The sequence below is a fragment of the Gallus gallus genome, chromosome 3, assembly GCF_016699485.2.
Source record: "Gallus gallus isolate bGalGal1 chromosome 3, bGalGal1.mat.broiler.GRCg7b, whole genome shotgun sequence".
Lineage (NCBI taxonomy): Eukaryota > Metazoa > Chordata > Aves > Galliformes > Phasianidae > Gallus > Gallus gallus.
Window position 1 is genome coordinate 28,530,824 of NC_052534.1, and position 22,203 is coordinate 28,553,026.

The 22,203-nt window shown below is 39.3% G+C and overlaps 1 protein-coding gene across 15 annotated transcripts in view; it reads right to left on the reverse strand.

The window, feature by feature from the left end:
* Window positions 1-22,203, reverse strand: part of DAAM2 (dishevelled associated activator of morphogenesis 2) — a 207,324-nt gene that overhangs the window by 109,689 nt on the left and 75,432 nt on the right. For all 15 annotated transcript variants that reach the window (XM_040697627.2, XM_040697625.2, XM_046938818.1 and 12 more), the window contains one exon: window positions 771-973. In XM_040697627.2, coding sequence (XP_040553561.1) covers window positions 771-973 — 203 coding nt within the window. The remainder of the gene's footprint in view (window positions 1-770; window positions 974-22,203) is intronic.

Genomic DNA, 22,203 nt, shown 5'->3' on the forward strand with positions numbered 1-22,203 from the left:
GACAGCAGAGCAGATTACACTTTCTCTTGAGAGAGATCTGTCACCAAGCAGAACGCTCCACAGTCAATCAGTTGCATCTTCTAAAAGGAATTCAAATAGTCTCACACAGAATACAAACTAACTTAAATATAGACTGTGATTTTGTGAACCATCTCCCTAAGAGAAAATTCCCTATCTACGAGTTAGAAGCAAATAGACTCTTCCTTCTACTGCAAGCCTTATTTCTCCTGAAACAGCTGCAAGTTCTGCTGTATCCTTCCCACACACCTGTCACAGAACACTGCAAACGAAAAAAAGAATCTATAGGTTCTAGAGAAAACAGAAAGAACTAACAGAAAAGAAATCCATACCAATTTAAAATGTACACAGAGAGTTACTTTGGCCAAGGAAATCCTTAAGGCGCAAATTATTAGAGTGGCAGAGTATTTTGGAAAGGGCCACTCTCTACAGCTGCAGCTTATATACTTTCCTAGGATGTGCTTTTGACCACTGTTTGAAATAGGATCCCATACTAGGTAGTCAGACCATTGTTCTGAAAATATACCTGTCTATATTTTACTTACTATAGCTACTCATAGGTTCACCTCCAACTGCATACCCAAATTACATAGCCATCGTCATTGATACAGCACTGTGAAGGCATGCTAAAACAAGCAAAAACCTTTTAGTCTCATTTTTTTTCCTCCAATTCTTACTAAGTTCTTTTACTCCTTTCAACAGAGGAGTTCATTCACCCTCTAAAATATATCAATTTGCCAGCAGAAACTTACCACAAGTTCAGAGAACCTGGCATTGAGCTCCTCTGTTGGTGGTATTGGGACAGTAAAGTCAAGGAATTGGAGAGGGTTGTTGTCCTTGAGATTGATTTCAGGGAGGTCACTACCCCCAAAGCAACAAAGAAATCCCAGCGCATGACGATTCCTCTTCCTGGGGGCCATGATCATCATGTATGATGCTATCTTCTGATCATGTTCTGCAGGCAGAAGAAAAGAAGGGAGAAAAAAAGATAAGCAAGACTCCATTGCATAGGTACAGTTCTCTACAGTTACAATGGTCATCCATCGTCAGTGTAACAACAGAATGAGAATAGAAGGATTTGAGATACAAAGAGCAAAACAAGCATTCAAACTAGACAGGGTAGCCAAGCTTTAACATTCTTAAATGGCAACATAGGATCAACTTCTCCTAAAGTTTGTGAAAAGGTTTTACAAACTCAAAGTGTGACTTTCTAGCAGTTAGATTTATTAGTAATGATCAGCAGCCAATGCTGAATGCCAGTTTTGGCCTTTTGCTCACTACTACAGCAGAGGAATAAAAGTATATACTAGAGTATTTACCCAGAAGAAATAGAAGAATCCTCCAAAGATATATAATTTGATGAAGAAAAAAAAAAAAAAAAGCCAACTGCAACAATAACACAACAACAACAACAAAATTGCTTTTCTTCACCACTCTGGAGACAGACAGCCAAACATTCACTTATTCCTTTATGGCCAGGACTATTGCAGTAGGACCATTCAGTTTATCACGTTTTCAAGCACATGTAACTAGCTTGGGGTGCTTTATGTATCCAGTGGAGAAACTGTACAGTGCTAATGCATGCTTTCAAAATTACATTTGAGCTGCCAGATCCAATCTTGACAGGACCCAGACTTGAGTAGCTTTGGTATCAGGAGAGTAAAGGGAAGCAAAAGGAGGCTTGAAGGAGGAGTTGAAAAGTGACTGATTTCACCACACAACACCGTTTGTGAGCAGCCCATCCAAACAGGAAGCCTCCTGCCAGTAGTTTGAAAGGAGGGATCTGTGCAGCCCATAGAGAACTGCATATTTTGCCCTTTTAAGGGACTTGTTGTTTGACAGCTCAGGGGCTTATTTGTGTTATATTTTTTAAGGACTTCACTTTTGCACTTAATCTGCAGAATAAGCTATATCCTTAGAGAATAAATAATTAAAGGTTTTTGCAAAGTCCAGCTCCCTGGGCACTAAGCAGGGAAATGAGGAAGGTGGCAGGTGAACCGAACCACAGGATGCTGGATGCTGTAGCAGCAGCAACACAGCTGCGCTTTGTCATCAGAGCAGCTGCTGCCCTAACCTGCCCCACAATGCTTTGGCCTGTTTGCTTGCCAGAACAAGGCTGCTTTGAGCTCTCGCAGAGACTAAGTGGCTGTGCTAGAAAAAGCACCTTTAGGTCAGCAGTTACATAGTAGGACTTAACATAACTACATTCAGCCAGAAGTTCTCCAAATAAAACGTGAAGAAATCTGAGCATGCTTACTTAAGAAAAAAAAGAAAACAAACAAACAGACAAGCAAACAAAAAATAATCCCAAACCACTCAAACCTTCATCCTTGTGGCCCTATGGACTTGGCAGGACATACATGCCCTACTCTGGGCTGAAACTAACTCATTTTGTGCCTCCTTTTATGCACTCTCATGCAGCTGAAATCTGCATTACATGGTATCAAGCACTGTTCTCTGGCCTGCACTTTCCTTTGCTCTCCACGCCAGCACTGAAACAGGCAGTACGTCTCACCAGGACTCAATGAGAAGCATCATTCATACCAGCTTCAAAAGCACATCCATTAAATCGTTGGATTCTCACTAGGAGACGCCAAACGCCAGATAACTCTGGAACTTGCTCTTTGACTCTGATAGACTAAGAAAAAGCAAAGTGTCCTCAGTCCTAGCACAGGATTGTATACAACCTCCATTTTCTCTCAAAGGAACAGATTTAAGAGACTGAGTTCTTCAAAGATTTCCAAAATGAAACTCAGAAGAATTTGATCTTCTCCACTGTACTCCAACGCTGGGATTTTCCAGGTCCATTTCTAAGAGGCATGTGTGAAATTCATGCTGATACAGAGGAGTAACATGGCCCATCTGTACTGATACAACAATACAATTCTATATAGGTTAGGTATCTAGAAGAATTTGAAATACAAAGAATTGAGAACAGCAAGAAAGGAATCTAGCATAGCTCCTTTAGAAATGAGTCATTTAAAAAAATGAATTACTGAATATGAATTTCTCGGTGGGAGGACTGTCTTCCTCAACATTAACACTGCCAATCAGAAAATGCTGAAAAACATTTGCTTAAGTAACTGATTATGCTATTTAACATTAAGAAATAATTATGTTATTTACTGTTCTTGCTATTTAAGAACTAACTACATCTTCTTGATTTTTATTTGTGGGCACAGTTTTGAAGAAAATTAACATTTTCTAATAGCCTCCAAACAATTTTTTTTCCCTCTTTCTTTCATCTTTTCTTTTTCAAGAATCAAATCTGGGGAAGGAAAACTTACATCCAAAAGAAAAAAAAATGAAAAAGAAGAAGATGAATAAGAAGGGAAAAGCAACAGAAACAAACATCTTCAATTTCTCAGAGTAGTAAATGATAACCAAGCTATTATAGAAATTATTTTTTAAACTCGGAAAACTAATGGTAGTTTTTGTATTTTTCTTTCCCTATAGAAAGATCTATTAGCATTCAACTTTTTATAAATAAGGCAATTGTAAAAATGACACAAATATGTGTAATTATATATTTCTAAACACCTCCTGTGAGAATCAGTGGGAAATCTCTCTCTGGAAGGAATCCCACTATTAAACACAACAACTCTCTCCCAGAGCTCTTCTCGGTTGCACTGTCTTAGCCTTTTACACAACACAAAGAACTTGCTGTCATTTCAACAGCCCATCCTTGCCTCACAGTGAGCCCCCTCCTGCTTCCCAGCCTTATTTGTGGTTCGACTCAGGTCAGGAGTCACAGTCTGGAGCTTTGCCCAAGGTCTAATTATAACAACGTCCTCTTCCTCTGACAGGGTGTGCATCTTCATTTCTAAACCACTTGGCCCAGTGACCAAACATAATTAAGCTAATGCAATTTTTTCAAGTCTTATCTGAAGGGTTAGCCACATGGGATGGGATCTCTGCTGACTGCACGCAAGGATCCTCTTTCAATTGCAAGTTCTGAATTGTTTTTTCAGTCTCATTCCTTTCTTCATTTTCTCTTAAAAATTACATTTCCCATGCAAAAATATCCTTAGCAGGCAATGTTCAAAAAGGAATGACTGCTCTGCCAATATTTCTCCTGTACAGGAGAGCTGATTATCATAGCTTTTAGCTCACTTTCTTTTCCATTCTGCTCCACAGAGAAGGACACAACTACAACTAAGATAGAAAAAAAAAATGACTTATATCCACCATTTTGGGGAAAACAGAAAGAAAGAAAGAAAACTCTGTGGGTTAACTAAACATACACAGGTCTGCAAAACCAGTTTGCAACACAAGGCAGCATTACTAGAAACCACTGATTAGTCTCTTTCAGATCAACAGATTAAAAAAGTCAGTAATTGCAGGACAAGCTCTCATCTAGGTGGGAAGTACTGGACTGCATATATGCTACAGAATCACTGTCCCTACTGTCTTATTCTAACAGATGAGAGGAGAAAGAAAAAAAAAAGAAAAAAGAAAAAAGAAGAAAAAAAAACAACAAAAAAGCCCAATCACTTGTGTTTCCCCAGTAGATCTGTATATCTCTCCATATCAGGGTGAAATGTATAAATTTGATGCAATGTCACATGGAAAATAAAGATGAGGTAATTGGTGGTAACCAATATGGCTTCATTAAGGGTAGAGCATGCCTGACAAACTTGGTGGCTTTTTACAATGGAGTTACGGTGTCAGTGGATAAATTAAGAGCAACTGCTGTCACCTACCTGGACTTGCAAAGTGTTTGACACTCCCACACAACATCCTGATTGCCAAATTGGAGAAAAATGGATTTGATGGATGGGCCACTTGCTGGGTAAGGAATTGGCTGGATGGTTGAGCTCATAGAGTTGCAGTCAACAGCTCAATGTCCAAGTGGAGACTGATGATGAGGGGCATTCCTCAGGGAATTCTGCCACTCTATTCTGCTCTTGTGAAACCCAGCTTGGGTACTGCATCCAGTTCTTGAGCCCCCAGAACAAGAAGGACATGAGTTGCTGAAGCAGGTCCAGAGGAGGGCCACAAAGATAATAAGAGGGCTGGAGCACCTCCTCTACAAGGACAGGCTGAAAGAGTTGGGGCTCTTCAGCCTGGGTAAGAGAAGGCTCTCAGGAGACCTAACAGTGTCTTTCCAGTACCTGAAGGGGCCTACAGGAACGCTGAAGAGGAACTTTTTATACGGGCATGAAGCAACAGGACAAGGGGAAATAGCATTAGACTGAAAGAACGTAGATTTAGACTAGATATTAGGAAGAAATTCTTTACTGTGAAAGTGGTGAGACACTCGAACAGCTTGCCCAATGAGGTTGTGGATGCCCCTTGCCTGAAGGCATTCAAAGCCAGGCTGGGTGGAGCTTGGAGTAATCTGGTCTAGTGGGAAGTGTCCCTGCCTATAGCAGGGGCTTGGAACTATATGATCTTACAGGTCCCTTCCAACCCAAATCATTCAATGATTTTATGCAGTAGAAAGAAACCTGAATCTGAACTTGGAACAGAAATCAAAACCAACACTCCAAATCCAAATTAAATTTCTACATTACTCAACTATTTAATAAACCACCAGAACTTTGTGGTATTATAATAGCTACCCTCATCTTCACTTACTGGATGATGAAACCAAGAAAATAAGCATCATGCTCAAAATCATCAAAATGAACACATAGGGCAAAGCTAAACAGTTCTGCTCTCCTAATCCTATAGTCAGTTCCCTGGACCATACTGATTCTCCAGTACATGTACGGCAAAACTAATGAGCTTCATGGCATGTTTCAATTACCATGGGAATTGTCCATGCAAATCGTCATGCCTGTCACATGTAATGTGACAGATGTCATGTGCAATATAAGGCAATTGCAGCACTGAGGAGCAGTGGAGGGAAGAGTGTGCAAGCAACTCATTTGCTCCATCTGCAATATCAGCTCAGCTCCTTTCATTTGGTTTTCCATATGGAACATGGAGCTCCCTGGCTTCTAGGACACAAAACAGCAACAAAATAATTAACTGCTTAAAATCCACTAACTTAAAGCCATTCTTTCAAGAAGGAGGATAGTCCTTCCAGAGAAGCACAACTTGCATACTTCATTGAACAGGAAGGCATCAGACCCAAGCAAAATACATCAATTAATCACAGGAAAGAAAAACCTAGAAAGGAAGAGACACTTAGTGTAGCAGCAGCCACGAGCACGATCCTTGTGAGGCTTGGCCTTTGCTCAAGGTTTCCTTCAGAGGGCAGAGTATGGCTTGCCACTCACTGTTTTGAAGCCAGTTCATAGATTTCCCTCTAATAAAACACATTAAAACAAGGGTACAGATGTCAAGGTGGAATAAGAACTTTGCAAGCCAACCCAGGCATTCTACTCCACTCAGTTTCCCCCACTTGCCAGGCTGCCTCCTGGCACAAGCTCCCAGGCTGTTTCTCTCCATTTTTCTGCCACAATATCTCATCAAGATTGAGGTAGATGAAAATTTCAAAATATCCCATACTATACAAAATAACTACGTCTGTAAACATACTTAGTGTAATGTGCCTGTCTAAAATCTGTTTATTCTTTAGTTCTTAAAGGTCCTCAGGATGTGTTGTGTGACTAATGATCACTAATATTAGTCTGCTTATGCCCACAAATCCAATGGTACTTTACCTTTCACCTCTATCTGACTAACACGAAAAAAAAAAAGCTACAAAGAACTCTCTTTCCTGTCTGAAAGATTAGTTTGAGTCTCCCTCTGTGTTCTACTGGGAACAGGGCAGGATGAAACAAGCAAACAAACAAACAAAAAAACCCCCAACAAATACCAGCAGGTTCTTCATGTTCCTCCCAAACCATTTATCCACCTTCACAAAAAAAGACAGTTTTAAAAGAATACGATCAAATCAAGATTCAAAACCGAAAACAAGGACAGAAATGAAGGACTTAGCAAATATAATAAATTCACCTAGATATCTTTTTTATATCTTTACACATTTTCCATCGTTTAATCAAGTACAGATAAGTAATTCCCTATACCTGATTGAGGTGATTGAAAAATCCATTCCTTCTTTTCCCCAATGAGAAGTCATTTTCACAAATTTATTAGTTTATTTTATGTTTGATTCCACATGACATTTTCAAGGGTCAAAACCAACCTATTCCCTTAGATATCATGAGTCCGAACTAAAACTTTGCATCTAATTTAGATGCAAGTAAATCCATACATCTGTAGCATTTGAGAATGGTGATGTGACTCCACTGCACTCTAAGCTGCAGACCTGTCAACAAACAACTAAAATTAACAACTTAGGTGTTTATGCAGTATGCATATATTCTTCATCATCTCAGTGTCTAAGCATACAAGATATCTGGCTAAGAAGAGAGGCAGCAATGCCTGACTGAACAGTAACTTTGGAGGCAGAAATACATTTTATTTAGTGCTTATTATACCACAGGTTCCCATCTTAATTTATCAATTCCATACTTAGGGAAGCCCGAGTGCCTCACTCTTCCTGTGTGAACCCTTCTGCTATTTTCAGGTGGTGGATCCAATGGGACTGCATAACCCCATATACAAGCAACCTCTCTGGTTTGACTGCAACATTCTAGAGCCACAGTCTTCCTTTCCTTGTCTCTTCTCTGTTATTATTTCCAAAACTTTTAGCAGTGCAGTATTACAGTTTCAGGAGCATCTGCAGATACTTCCACTTCCTTCTGTCTTATACCAAAGTCTGGACTACTAACAAGACCAATTTTCCTGGCTGTCAGCTTTGTTGTTTTTTTTTTTTTTTTTCCATTTTTTTCCACCATTTCAATTGCAATACCCTTACTTTCTTTCATGACAACTTTCAGGCTTGGAATGACTTCTTGTACCCATTTCATTCACCTCAAATAGCAAAAAACCTCTCTCGGTTATTGTACAGTGTCAAGCAGAATTATAGTATTACATAAGGTGCAGGTGATAAAAAGCTTGTTTTCAGAACTTCCACAGAATATACTATAAAAGGCCATAAATTTCAAGACAGAGCTACAATCTGAAACACTTTCCTCAGCTTCTCTCACCCTCCTTCAGTGCTGGGTACAACAGTGATGCAATTGCAAGAAAAGGCAAGGGACCAATGCCTTAGAAAATGGAATGCAAGATGAGGAATATTTGAAATAACAAATTCATAGACTGAAAGTTAAATATACTGTGATGACAACAGGCAAGCAGACATATCCACTAGTGGTCAGAACCAGCACTGCTCCTTCAGTTCCAAGACAGAAGACTTATCTCCTCTACAGCAAGATGAACTTCTGTGTCTTTTTCAGATCTTATAAAATCAAATGCCTTTAATGTCATTGGTCTGAAACTGGCCCTAATGATTAATGGCTTCCAGTTCTATCCATAAGACCAGATCTCAGAGAACTTGACCTCAAGGTCAAGTTTCTGATCACTTCAAGGATAGATTGGTCTGGAGAATAAACTGTCCCACTCTATTCCAAAAGACCAGAAATACTACTAGGGTAGATTAGCATAAAAATTTGACTTAAGAAGTGGAAATCTCTGCAGTATTTCTATTGGGAAGATTGGGATTTAAGTCACGAGATCATCAGTTCAGAACTTCCCTGCAGCATTATGTTCCACTACCTTCAGAAGAAGGAACACACAAAATCCCATTAGTAAGAGTGTCCCTGTCTTGTTGCAGTCATTGTAATTTTTCCATTCTGTCATTGCCCAATTATTTCCAGACATGATGTAACTATTTTGCCAGGGGATTTGGGAGTCAAAATGTTGCTGTTGTTGTCATCATTATCCTGGGTGCCTGAATTTTCCAGACAAAATAAGCAGCTGAGGATATTAGAGTGCCTCTGTTGAGAGAGAAATGCCAGTATGCTCCAAGAAAAACAAACAAATGGTAAAGGTCCAATTACATCTTCCCAAACTTCAGCTCATTTCCATGTAAAATGTTGTTTTCTTTTCAGACAATTAGCAGAAGAATGTTTCATCCCTGGCCCGGTGTCATCACAGAGTACAAAAATTGATTTCCATTCTAACACTGGGTTCAGGGCCAGTACAGAACATCAAAGCTTGACTTGACTGGAAATATGCCTTGACTATAACCACTGGCAGCCAGCCACAGATGCAGGTGCACAAGTGCATTCTTCACTATTGACAGGCAAATCCATTATTTGCACTAGTGAATTTTTCCTCAAGTTTTCTTGCTGAAAAGAGCAACCAGGTATAACTAGGGAGAAATCCAACATAGACAACACATGGACTTCTACATGTTTTTCCTAGGTGGTGCAGAATCTCTTTAAAACTGCTGTTTAGCAATGCCACCTGCAAAAGGCAGCTTCCAGATCTGTTGCTTTCCTACTCAGTGCACCAGCCAAAGTAAAGTGCATTTCTGTTTGTCACTGCAAACGTATAATTAATGATGGTGGTTCTCGGCTCAGTTCCCTATACTGAAAAGCAGCTGATTGTGATGGTAGTTGAAAAGTTCCTTTAGTGATTCATTAAAAGAAAGAGACAGTCAGTAGATGCATCACAAAGGGAGCAGGTTTTGAGATTTTAATGTTCTCTCCATTTTAGAGATGCTTTCTCTAGGTCAAGGCACAAACAGCGTCAAAGCGTCACTGATTTTATATACCTGTTTTTTAAGCTATTCAGATTCCAGGGCTGTCAATTTGGCACCAAGAATAAATTCACTCTTGAAAATGAAATTAAGAAATGGTCACATACCGTATTTTATTTCAGCATTTTTATTTTTATTCGACATTCTGACAAGGGATAATCTGGGTTCAATGCCCTGAAACCTCAACATTACGCAAGTAGTTCTGGACTTCAATCCAGCAGCTTGGTGAAACTGTTGAACTTTTAACCTAACGTGTCTTCATGAAGAATGGATATTTGGAAAGAACTCTGCTTAAGGATTTGGAGATGTTTTCTGTGTGTATTTTTAAGTGGTATCCAGATAAAATATATTTTCTGGCTGCTGTAATATTTATAAAAAGAGAGTGTACACTAACAATGAAAGCTGGTTTCAGAGCTGTGACCTGCTGCTTTAGATTTCAGGGCTGGTGTTTTATGATCTTAGGGTGAAAAAGTTCATATCTACATTTAGATCAAATTCCATAGAGCTAGATCTCGGAATTACATAGGTAGTGATTTTGAGGGTCTGAAAGGAAACTGTTACCTAAAGCCAGCCACCTTACTTGTATAATCAGTGGGTGGTTTTGGCTAATTAGCGAGTTGCAAAGAGCACAGTAAAAGGAGAGGTAGAGCAGAGTGGGTGAAACTACTCTAAAATACCCACATGTGCTGATCTTCTCTATAGTGATGCACATCCTCAGACCATGTGGTCTGGAACATATGGTACATGAGGGACAGTGCACACCATGCCAGTGACTACCAACTCCATTCTTTTACTGTTCATGATTAGAAAGATTTTAAGTACTAAAGTAGGACTAGGGAAGACCTCCTAGAACTCTAACTGATCAACACCCCGTTCTTCCTCATGGGGGAATAATTTGCTTTATGGCTACAGAGAAGCTCCATACAGCAGATGTTTGGGTATTCATCTCTGGACCTCTAAGTAGCTATAGCAAGACAATAGACTACCCAAAGACAAGGCAGTATCTTTCAACTTCTGTGCCAAAACTCCCTGCATCTCACTGACAAACATTCAATTACAGTCCATAAAAAAACAGACTGCATTATAAAATTCCCTTGGCTCCCTAGCTAGGAAAAAAAGTGAACAAAAAGAAACAACCTGCTTCCAAACAGCCTCTTGATCTGAGTACTACATCCTCTGACATGATTTGAAAGGAAGGCTCACTGTATACAAACAGGACAGAATTCTACCCTCTATTAGCAAAGGAACATCTTCTTCATCCCCTTAGGTCAGCAAACATTACTATATCCAGCAGTGCACGACTTCGCAGAACACGTTCCAATATCACTACTTGTTATCTCTAGTTCTGTACAGCACTGATTTATTTGATAGATTGTACAGAATTTTATCCAAATCATTACCTAATGTATTTTGTTTTGTCTGATTCTTTGGAGACATATTTAAAACTTACTTAAACCAGTCATTTTTCTTGCATTTTACATCTTATCTTATGGACAGTAAACATACAAATAAAGACAGAGAACTGCCTCTTACAACTTTTCAGATTTTGGCTTTGGCTTCCCTTGCCATGCAGGGACACGTGTAAGATAAATGCATATTATGCAAAAATATCTTCCACTGCAAGAACAAATTAAATTGCTGTTTCTCCAACTTTTACTTGTTGTAGAGAAGAAATAGCAACCAGTAACAAAACCTTTCCAATAACATATAGTAGCATCAGCATTTGATTCTATTCTCCTACCTCAAACTCACACAGAAACACTCTGAACAAGGAAGGACTCTTAATCACATGGCACTTCATGCCTACCTCACAGCATAATCAATAGGACTGCAAAATGTCAGGAAAAAAAAAGCAAGGCCAACTACATATGTAGACTGGATAGCAAATCCAAGCAGAAATACCTTCTATGCAACTGAATAATTTGAATGCACGCTGCCAGTCTGTCACTAAATTTTAACTGCTGCATGTTGAACCAGTAGATTTTTTATGACAAGAACAGTAATGCTACTGAATCCTTACGTTTTATGCTTTAAAAAAAAAAATAAAAATTATAGCATGTTACAAGCAAAGGGTCCAATGCACTATAGTGGTGCTAGGCAATGATTAAAACAAAAGAAGTCGTACAAAGAAGCAGCTTGACCTCCAAATCTATAAAAAGAAGTTAAACTAGCAGATGTATAATGCAAACATTGAGCCCATACTACTGAAACACTCTTCAGGGTGACCTCTTCCCTAGTGCTTGTTCTGTCCATACCCTATCATCAGTCAAATGGAGCCTGTAAGAAGCATGGCTACTGCCCAGGAAATGTTCTTAGTACTGGGTTTACACTGTTATCAGCTATTAATCACAAAAAGCCCCACTGGGATAACCCTAGAATTAAACAAGTCAAACTAAGCAATACAAGTCTAGAGAGAGGAGTCAGTATGGGTAGTAGTTCTTAGGAACATCCTTTTTTTTTCCAAGAAAAAAATGTTCTTTAGACAGTAGAGTGTCCATGAGGTCTTAAAATATCCTGTTCATGCTGAGATTTCAAACACACACAAAAATTTTCTACATTTTTAAGAGGTCATGCACGATAAGGAAACAATTCATCTCCAGTGGGGCCTAGTAATAGCAGCACGAACTCTTCTTAATCTCCAAGGCACATTTCATACCCATATCAATATGTCAAGATACATTTCCAGTATGGAATGAAATGTTACTACAGTAAGAGTTTCTCCACTCTATTTGAATTGCATGGGCAACAGATCTCAATCATCAAATACGTGCATGATGACCACTAGGTCACATGCGTTCAGAAAGCTTCTCATAATGGAAGCGCCCTCCAGTGAGGTGATTTTCAGAGCAGTTCAGAGACCTCTGTTCAAAGAAGATGAAATATAACATTGCCTGAGTGGAAAAAAAAAAAAAGAAAGAAAGAAAAGAAAAATTAAGCTCTAGTACTGGGACTGGGCCCAGCTTTAGAAGCATTTTGTCACTTTCATTTAATAAAGAGAAACCAACATTGACAAAATCTTGGAAATTAGATCTCTTTGCAACCTTCAGCTGACCACTCTGAACCAAAGAAAGTATTTCTGAAAGCTAGAAGGAGTACCTCTAAGGACCAAAGTTTGAGACTGAGTTACTAAATAGCAAAGAGAATCCACTTATTGTGGGAAATGATGCAAAGGACAAGATTAAATGCCCCCCCCTTTTTTTTTTTTTTTTTTTTTCTGGTTAGACGGCTCCCATGCTTTGTGAGAATATGATAGCTATTTGTGTGCTGTGGAAGGACGTTGGTGTGAAGATAACTTCAGTGAGTCAACCAGACAATGGTTCAGTCAAAAAAATGAATTCATGCCTTTGTATTCAGTTCTTCAAGTATCTAGGCTGAGGTGACACCAGAAAAGATCTCCATGTAATTGGGTATTAAGTGTCTTATACTCCATAAAATGAATGACTTAAGGCCTTGGTTAAGGAATCCGAGAAAATATTTCTGGAGGTAAACTCAGAGGAGTGAGAAAAGGAATGAGAGAAGGAGCATTTCATACTTCTCTTCAGAAAAGTATCGGAAGGGATAATCAATATTTCGCTTGCCTTATCAAGGCAGTAATATCAGGATATACAAATTATTGAAATTAGGTTATAGAGACTGCAAGAAACTTTAATTCCTCCAGTGAGTAAAGAGCATACATTCTCCATATAGTTTCCTCTACAAATCTGCAACAGACTCCCATTAATGCTGATGAAAATGCATAACCTTATAGAACAAGACACTAGCTCTTCCAAACAGAACTCAGTTCATCTCAGTTCATTTCTGGTGAATTTCCTCAGTGAAATCATGGCAGGTAGGCATCTGAGATTTTTTTTTTTAAGTCCTAAAAATATTTTTTTTCCCATGTTCTGAAACGGCCTTTTGAGCTGACATTAGCAAAATCATAGTAGAGCATCCAAATAATCACTTCCTGACTCCTGGGGAATGTATTCCAAGCCATACACAAACTACAAGTAAGGATTGGTACTAATGCCTCTTTTTTAACTGCATTCATCCATGCAATTTCAGTCACTAAAAATGAAATCTAACAGTGCTAGCAGAGTTAGTAGAGAAACTTCCTTCTTTTAACAGTTGAGATTTTAAAAAAAGCAGACTATAACAGGCTGTAAAGGTGTTCCCCTCACCCCACTTCAACAAGTGAGCAACACAGTGAAGCAGAAACCTAAATCTAAACTTGAGGTAGTACTGCACACTGAAGCAAGAGTGTTCATGTGTGTGGCTAGTGTTGCACAGACCTCTTGCCAGGCTGAATGTATTCAAAAAGAGATTTCGTTTCCAGCCTTAATCCTAACTCCATGAAAGTCTGACCACAAACTCAAAAAAGCAACATATGCCATATGTCAGTATTAGTTTTATGCTTCAGCTACCCTTCCACCCTCCCCCTTAAACCATCTTTTCCCAAGAATACCTCTCACGCTGCTTATAAAAACTAAGTTACCTCAAATCAGAAAGATAGGGCAGAATCATCAATGCTTCTGACACCATAAGCAGAAGATGCTCTCACACTGCACAGAAAATCAAAGCATTCCTTTCCCTCTGGACCTTGAGGGACTTCCTCTGTCTTCAGCAGCTACTATCTGGATGTACACAGCCAGAGTGCAGAGTTGTGTATCATGGACTGCACTGCAACAAACCTAAGCCCTCTTCATCCTGTACTCCTATCCCCACCATCAGCAAAGACCTAGGTCCAGTTTGCTCACTGTTCCCCCCACTTCAAGAGGTTTTCAGTCACAGTGCAGCTGCACAGATAAGCAGCACTCGCACTCGAGAGAATGCTAACACGAGACATAATGGGGAAAGTGACATGAGATGCAGGCATTTTCCCCATTGACCGAAGAGCTTGAGTTGGGATACACCAAAGTGTTATGCATGCATCTTAGCTAGTTTTAAACAAATATTTTGTGTTCTCTTCTTACACCTGTTTGCAGTTTCCCTTCACTAGCTACCGAACTCACCAAACAAAATTACTCTCACCTGTCCACTGCATGTCAGACAACCCTATGGAAGTAAGCTAATGCCAACACAGTGGAACTAAGGAGCTGCTCAACAACCACTGTCAGACAGTTAATCCATAGTAAGAGTCTCTTGTTCTTGTCAGTTAAACTTCCACAAGTAACTTCTGAGTAAGCACATTCAAAAAAAAAAAAAAAAAAGATTTGGCTAGTACAACATATATTTTAAGCTCAGCTATTGACACTAAATTTTACTTTTCTTTCACTATTTAGTTCATATATCCTAGTTTATATCCTAGTTTTCAGTGCAAGCTATTGCCTCAGTTCAAATTTCAGACCCTCTTTCAAACTCTGTCACTGTAGCAAATATTCTACAGCACCTCCAGTTCTCTGTCCTGTCTACAGAAAGGATTTACAGCCCATTCAAAAGGATCTGCTAAAGGAATCCCTTTTCCCCTGTTTTCTTAGAACACTGAGAACATGGGATTTTTGCAGCATCTTTTTTTCTGTCTTCTTATGACCAAGGAATTAATTTAGGAAGAAGAATTAAAGACAGAGGACCTAAAACAAAGTTTTCCTATGGTCCTGATACGTATAATTCCCTGTCCTCATTCCCACCATTAGACCAATCCAAAAGCCCTTGATGTTTTGATACACGCACCAAAAGTAGCTGGAGATGTAAGTATGAAAAACATGTACAGTGCGTTTATTTTATGCCACTTTATTTTATGGCTCTTCTCCAGCATTTTTGATGCACAGTCTCACTAAGGTCATAGTGCTAAAACTTTCCCTAAACAAATCCCACTAAATTGTTCAGCCCTCTTCTACACCCTCTGTACCACCTGCTTCACAACAGGGAAGGAAAAAAGAAGAAAGAAAAGAAGAAAAAAAAAAAGGAAGAAAAAAAAAATCAGAGCAGAAAAAAAGAGCAATGGGTTCATAAATCCCCTGGTATTGCTTGGCCTGTACTGTGCTATGCCCTTTTTTCATCAATACTACTTTCCCAGAGAAAGTACACTTCATACACTTCGAAAGAGAATTTATTTTCTTTACAAACACTACTGTGTAAAAGTAAAAAACAAAACAAAACAAAATAAAAACACCCAAGCAAATCCCTACATTAACAAGACAGCTGAAAAATGTTAAGAGACAGAATAAATAATTCTTGGAAGAGTTAGAGATGAGGCAAGCTATGACACATCTTTCATTCAGAAGCTGATAAATGAGTTCTGAGCAACTAGAGAAAAAGAGACAAAAAATGTGACTACTACTGTAAGAAAAAGTGTAGTTTTGTTTTGAAAAGGGGATTAGAGGGCATTTAGAGGCAAGATGCCCCACCAAAGATCTTTTCCAAGTATGATCCAATTTCTTGGACCCAGAAGCAACATGACAAAAATATTCAAGATCCACTCTATGCACCTTGTGGAGCTCAGGAAAGGGAGAGTGTTAAGACGTGGCTCACAAGCTGAGTGTGATAAGCTGCTGCCTTTGAGGTGAGGCTGGGCTCAGCAGCTAGCCAGTTCTTAAAATGCTGCTAAATGGATATCAGAAGCCCAGAATAGAAGACGCAGGAAGGGCCTTCTCAAGGCTGTGTACTTCAAGACCCCTGCTCAGCCAGGGTTGTTTACAGCAGTTTGCCTGTGATCATGTCCAGGTGAGTTTAGAACATTTCCAAGGAGGGAAACTAAAAGCATTCTGCATAACCCTGTGCCAGTGTTCAACCACCTTCCCAGTTAAAAATAAGAAAATAAAAATGTACTTCTGTGTGCTCAAATGGACTTCCCTGCACCTTACTTCGTGCTCCCTTCTTCCTGCCCTTTCAACAAGCATCACTGAGAAATGTAAATCTTTCTTATGCAAAAGCTCAAGTTTCTCAAAATCCTCCCTAGCAGCAAAGCTCCTGCTCGACATAAACGTTTATGAGACTTACATCTGGATACAAATCTAGATTGGTTGCATAATATGAGAATACTACAGAAATTTTCTCTTGAGCCAACATCTACTAATGACAGAGAAGAAGCTGCAGAACAAAGATCCATGTATTGAAGAGATATGAAGAACTCCAGTACATGTCCCCAGAAATCAATCTTATTTTAAGCTTACTGACCACAAATATTCAAAGACAGAAGGTCAGTTAGTCAGAAGAAGACTCCTCATATCTGTAGAAGGTGAGTCTTCACAGATTGTTACTTCTCAAAGCCTTATTACAAGACTGTCATTAACATTAAAACTGATTTCCCAGAGGACTCCATACCAATAGAAGCAACCTTAAAGAAAAGTTCAACTGTTTTCAGTTCTAGTACCACCCACAGCATAGATAACATCCCTGCATTAATATAGACAGAGAAGATGACAAATACAATGGACTTGTATATCTGCTGGTTCTTGTATGAGGTAAGATGGGACTGTTTAAGGCACTCGCATGCTCCAATACAATCCCTAGGCATGCTAGTCTGCAGTCTCATTGTTCAGTGCTTGGGAATAAGTTTTTCTTCCTGTGTATGATCCAAACTGAATACTTGGGTTTGGATTTTAATTCTCCGGAAGCTTAGGGCTTTGCAGAACTGTTCCCTTTGCACCCCTCAGCTGCTTGTACTGAAGTCAGGACGTGTTTGACCACTGATTTCTGTGGGAAAAGGATGGAATTTGAGCTACAGCAGGACTTCTAACCACTACCATCTAATATTTGTCCTTCTGGAGCTTTTCAAGGCAAATGCTTACAAAGTGTCTGAATTTGGTTTTTAATACATAAAACTCAGAAAATCCAATCGCAGAGGTCAAGCCCAGTTCCTTGAGGCCTGGAAGCAAACTTTCTGGCACAATTTTTCCTGAGCCTGTTGTGTGGAAGATAAGGAATGTGAATGATTTCCTGCTAAGCAGCATGTAGCTCACCAAGCATGTGACAGTTTAGGTACTAGAGGCGGTCTCTACAGAAACCTGACTAGAGAGACCACGATGCTGAGCATGACAGCTTTCCAGTAGAAGAAGCTCATCTTCATGCCCTCACAGTCTCCAACTCTTTCTAGGTTCAACATTATCTTATCTGTGGCTTTCCCAAAGCATGCTTGAACACGCAATTCCTTCACTCAAACATGTCTCAAGGAAGGGGTATTACCTCCTACACCAATGCACCATTGCTGCGGGTAAAGCCATTCTCCAAGGGAATCAAACAGTCAATTATTTGCCTAAACATCATGTGCCAAGTGAACACATAATTGGTCCTGACTTGCCACCCTCCTTTACTACATGTTATCTTCCAGATATGCTTCAGAGAATGCCTTTGGGTGATGTCTTCATAAGCTTCAAAATCAGAAGTGCCTCCCCTAAAAACAGTTTGATTTTTATCTCTGAAGATTAAAAAAAAAAAAAAAAAAAAAAACAAGGAAAAGAAAAAGAAAGCACCCCTTACATTTGATCTTATCCTGAATGTGGGCTGTGCGCATCCCTGTGCCGGAAAAACAGGGTAGGCCCCTGAGGACTAAAACCTGGGTGTTCTCTCTTTTCAGGCAATCCTTTAGTATGCCACTGCTTGGTCTTTTCTGGATATTTGCCTGCTAAACAATATCCTGGAGAAATTATGCATAAGATGTTTTCCAGAAAAATTGCCCAACATCTTTTAGGGACAGGCTAATCACAAGGAGAAGATAAGTTTAGGCAGCCATGGGCAGGCTATCGTAGCCTCATGGAAATACTGCATGAATAGTAAGAGGGATTTGGCACAACATAATTCTAAATGTTTACCTGAAACCATGACTGCAAAGATGCAAAAGCCAGCCCGGTCTCTCCAAGTTATACACGGCCCTTAAGGGCATTCATTCAAAATGAGGATTAATTGAAGAGAACATCTCAGTCAGATGATTCTTTTTTCTGGTCAACTGTATGCTATAAAAGAAACTTTTTGCTGTTTAAAGGAAATGCAGGAAATCCTCTCTCTAAATGCACTGATCTTATCAGACTGCTCTTCAGCCTATCCTTCTTCAACCCTGCCACTTACAAGAGCAGGATTATATATATGATGAGTAAACACCACTTGTTGTGCTTGAAAAGACACACTTGAATTCCAATAATTAGAATTAACTTTAAGGAGAGTTTAGCTCTTGCCATCAACTTTTCATAAAGCTGTCCAGCTTCCATTTCAGCACAAAAAAAAAGGAGACATATTTCAAAAAAAGAAAGAAGGATTTTTAAATGGAAAAAGAACAGCCTTGAAAAAAATTAAAACATATTTGGAAAAAAAAAGGAAGTTATCTTAGAGCTCTGAACTCTATAGATGTCTTGAATTTGTTTTTTTATAATTGAAAAAAAACCAAATAACATTTCACCAATATCTCTTCTGCTATTACCAAACCCAAAAGGAATAAAAATAAATAATTTAGAAAAACTTAGTAGCGTTCATTTTGCATTTGGCAGCATGGGAAAAAAAAAAAAAGGAAGAAGGAAACAGTTACAAACAAACACGTTTCCAGTGTGATCTATCCCAAATTTTGAAATATCCAGTTTTTATAAGAATGTGGACACACTTGGGAAACTCTGTGTTTTCTTCAAAATTTGCCAATTTTGAGACCTTTTCATGAGAAAATCTCAATGGAAAAATGTATGAGACATACTGAGCTCTTTTGAAAGTCTAACCACCAATGTCAGTAAATGAGATGAATACACGTCATGATCTAGTCTATCTTCTCCGAATAGTCACTCGAAGAGCCAAGTAATTATCCTCTCCGACTTACATGGCCATTTCAAAACCTGTAGGCTATTACCAGCTGTGATCCTTCAGCAACAGTCATTTAGCTGCTGGTTTGGTCAAGAATACAGAGTTCTACTTTACCTCTGAGCTACCTGATCCACACTGAGCAAGCAGTAGAGATCTGCTGAGCTAGCTGCCTTGTGCTTCAACGTGCAGGAGAAAATTAACGGAAGATCACCACCTGACCTGTTGGGCAAGTGTCTGAGGCATGGATTGCAGCCTCATGCAGTGATAAAAATATAAAAGCAATGCAGGAGGATTTTTTCACATGTTAGCTAGTAACAAGTAAATATAAGCTGGCCGCATGAAGGATGTGAAAGAAGGCAGCATAAAAACTGTGACCCCAGGTTTATTTAGCTTCTACTGGCTTCAGTGAGACTTAGATTCACAAATGTTAAGGCAGTCTTATGAATAACAGAGCTGAAAGGGTTGCATCAATCAGCTAGTCTAACCTCATGCATAACTCATGCTGTAGGATTGCTATAAACTAATTCCTGTCTGAATTAGACAATAAATTCTAAATAGACATCTCATTTGATTTGAAGATTTCCAGCAATAGAAAATCTACCACAACCTTCAATAAACTGTATCTCACTTAAGGAACGTGTGTTTCATCTGCCAAGTTTCAATACCCTGAGCTTGGTTCTTGACTTGATTTTCCTACACTGAAGTATGCTATCACCAAATATTCTCTGCATAGCTAATTATAAATGGTGATTGGCAGATCACCTTTTAAGCACCTCTTTAAACAATTAACGGATAAGCTTTCCAGTCTCATCCCTCAATAGAGGGGATTAATCAATGTTATATTCTGTAACCTTCCACTTAACACTTCTGCAGCAATCTCTCTGTCACACATACAGCAGTCATTTGAAAATGGCTAGAGCTCTTGAATCAAAAATGTTATTCAAGGTTAAAGCAGAAGTAGTTATGTACCATGGCTTCCTGGCAAAACACAAGTATATCTCAATGCAGGTATGAAGAGAATAATGGTCTGCTTAAGCTCCTACAACAAGCAAGCAGCAGATACCAGAGTAATACCAATCAATTCTGATTTTAAATCCTCATCCTATTTCACAATGCCACCTTCTTGCATGACACAAAGCAGAAGCTATTTTAAAAAACAACAAAAATCCCACATCCTGGAATCTCTCCAAAATTATAGCACAGTTGCATCAGCATGCAACTGAAAATAATATCAAAAAAATCTTGGGATCTGCATAATAGTATCCTTCCTGATTATTTTGAGGCATAGAAAGCATACCAAGCAAATGAAAGACTTCGTCCTACAACAGGCCCACATTCTTGTTCTTCTGCAACTTCAGAGATGCTTGGAAAGACCAGTTTCAACAGCCTACTAAGGCTTTACTATCAGTTTGATTTCTAAGGACTAAGTCACCAACAAATTCTTTTAGTTCCAATTTTAAGCCTGTCCCACAAATTCCAGCTTGCTAATGTAAACACCATAAAGAAAAACAACTTTAAAAACAAAATATTTGAAAGTCAGTTTCCCTTCTTTACTAGCTGCCAAGAGCAGAGTTCAGGGCTCTGTGCTTCTTGAGTTGATGAAATCATTAACACCTACAGCAGCACAAGGAATGTAACTCTGCCCTCAGGACTTCGTCAGTAATAAGAAGCTGGTGTCAGTTGCACCTTTAGAAACAGCTCCAAGTAATAAAATTCCAATTTCAGATTCAGATAGAAACCTAGTGTAAACTGCATAGGAAAGTCACAATTCAGAGCACTCGGTTCAAAAGGCATCTATCAACACTAGCAATTTTGCCAGCAAGATGCTCTCAAAAGCAATCAGAGGATGCCTACACTAAAGTAAAGCCTTGCTGCGCAGTAATATCCAGAGGCATGCACCCAAGTTACTACAAAAAAACTGTGCACAGCATTCAGAGCAGAGAAAATTCAATTCATTTTCTCTTCAGCCAGCAGAATTGACAGTCTTTTCCTTGCTACAGACGCCAGACCAAGACTTAGAGAGATTTTGTGTGGCAACATCAGGCAGCAGTCAGCCAGTCTGGAAGCTACAGCCAGTGTGAATTACAGGGTCTGTATGCATTTAGCAATCTCCATAAAGGCCTCCCTTTATATTCATTACAACACAGTTCTGTCTTTGCTACTACAAGGGGGGCTACAGAGGAGGATTAGCAGCTGCTGCTGCTTGGAGGTAAGGCCTTCTGACAGGATAAAAGTGGAGTGCAACTCTTTCCAGAAATGTGAGCCTTGAGTGCCTCACACTGTTTGCTGTTAGCTTTATCATGGCTCATCTGTCTCTTCCCCAAACAGACACCATCTTACACAAGCTGGACATGCCCCTTTCCATCTCAGGGGAGAGGGAGTTGTAAATGGAAATTCAATTCTATCCTCATGCCATTAACTTATTTAGGGTTGCCTGAGAGAACTACAGTTGGCTTTCCTGTGCATCAAATTGCTTTAAACGATCACTTCTATGACTGCTACTTCCACTCCCTGTCCTCTGGGCTTCAGGTCTGGAGCAGAAGATGCTACCTGTCCCCCTCTGATACTTCCATGTTCCTTAACTGAATTCATTCCAGTATTTTAACTCACAAGTAAAAAGAAATGCCGCAGTAATAAGTTGACATTTATTCTGCATATATTTCAAGTGCAAGGCAAGCTCTTTCTCTTCAGCTTCCATCCTGCTAGGATGGGATGCTCAGAGCATCTTAACATGCTGAATGTCCTACAAGTTGCTGTGTATATTGTAGCTAGCACGGTGTTTTGTCCCTCTCTATAAGTCTACATCAGATACCCTTCTGGAACACACCTGCTCTGAAACGTGCTCTCATACACTGTGGGCATGCCAATCCTGCAGTAAAATTGTCTTATATCCTACCAATAACGCAAGAGTCCAGGATTCTCAG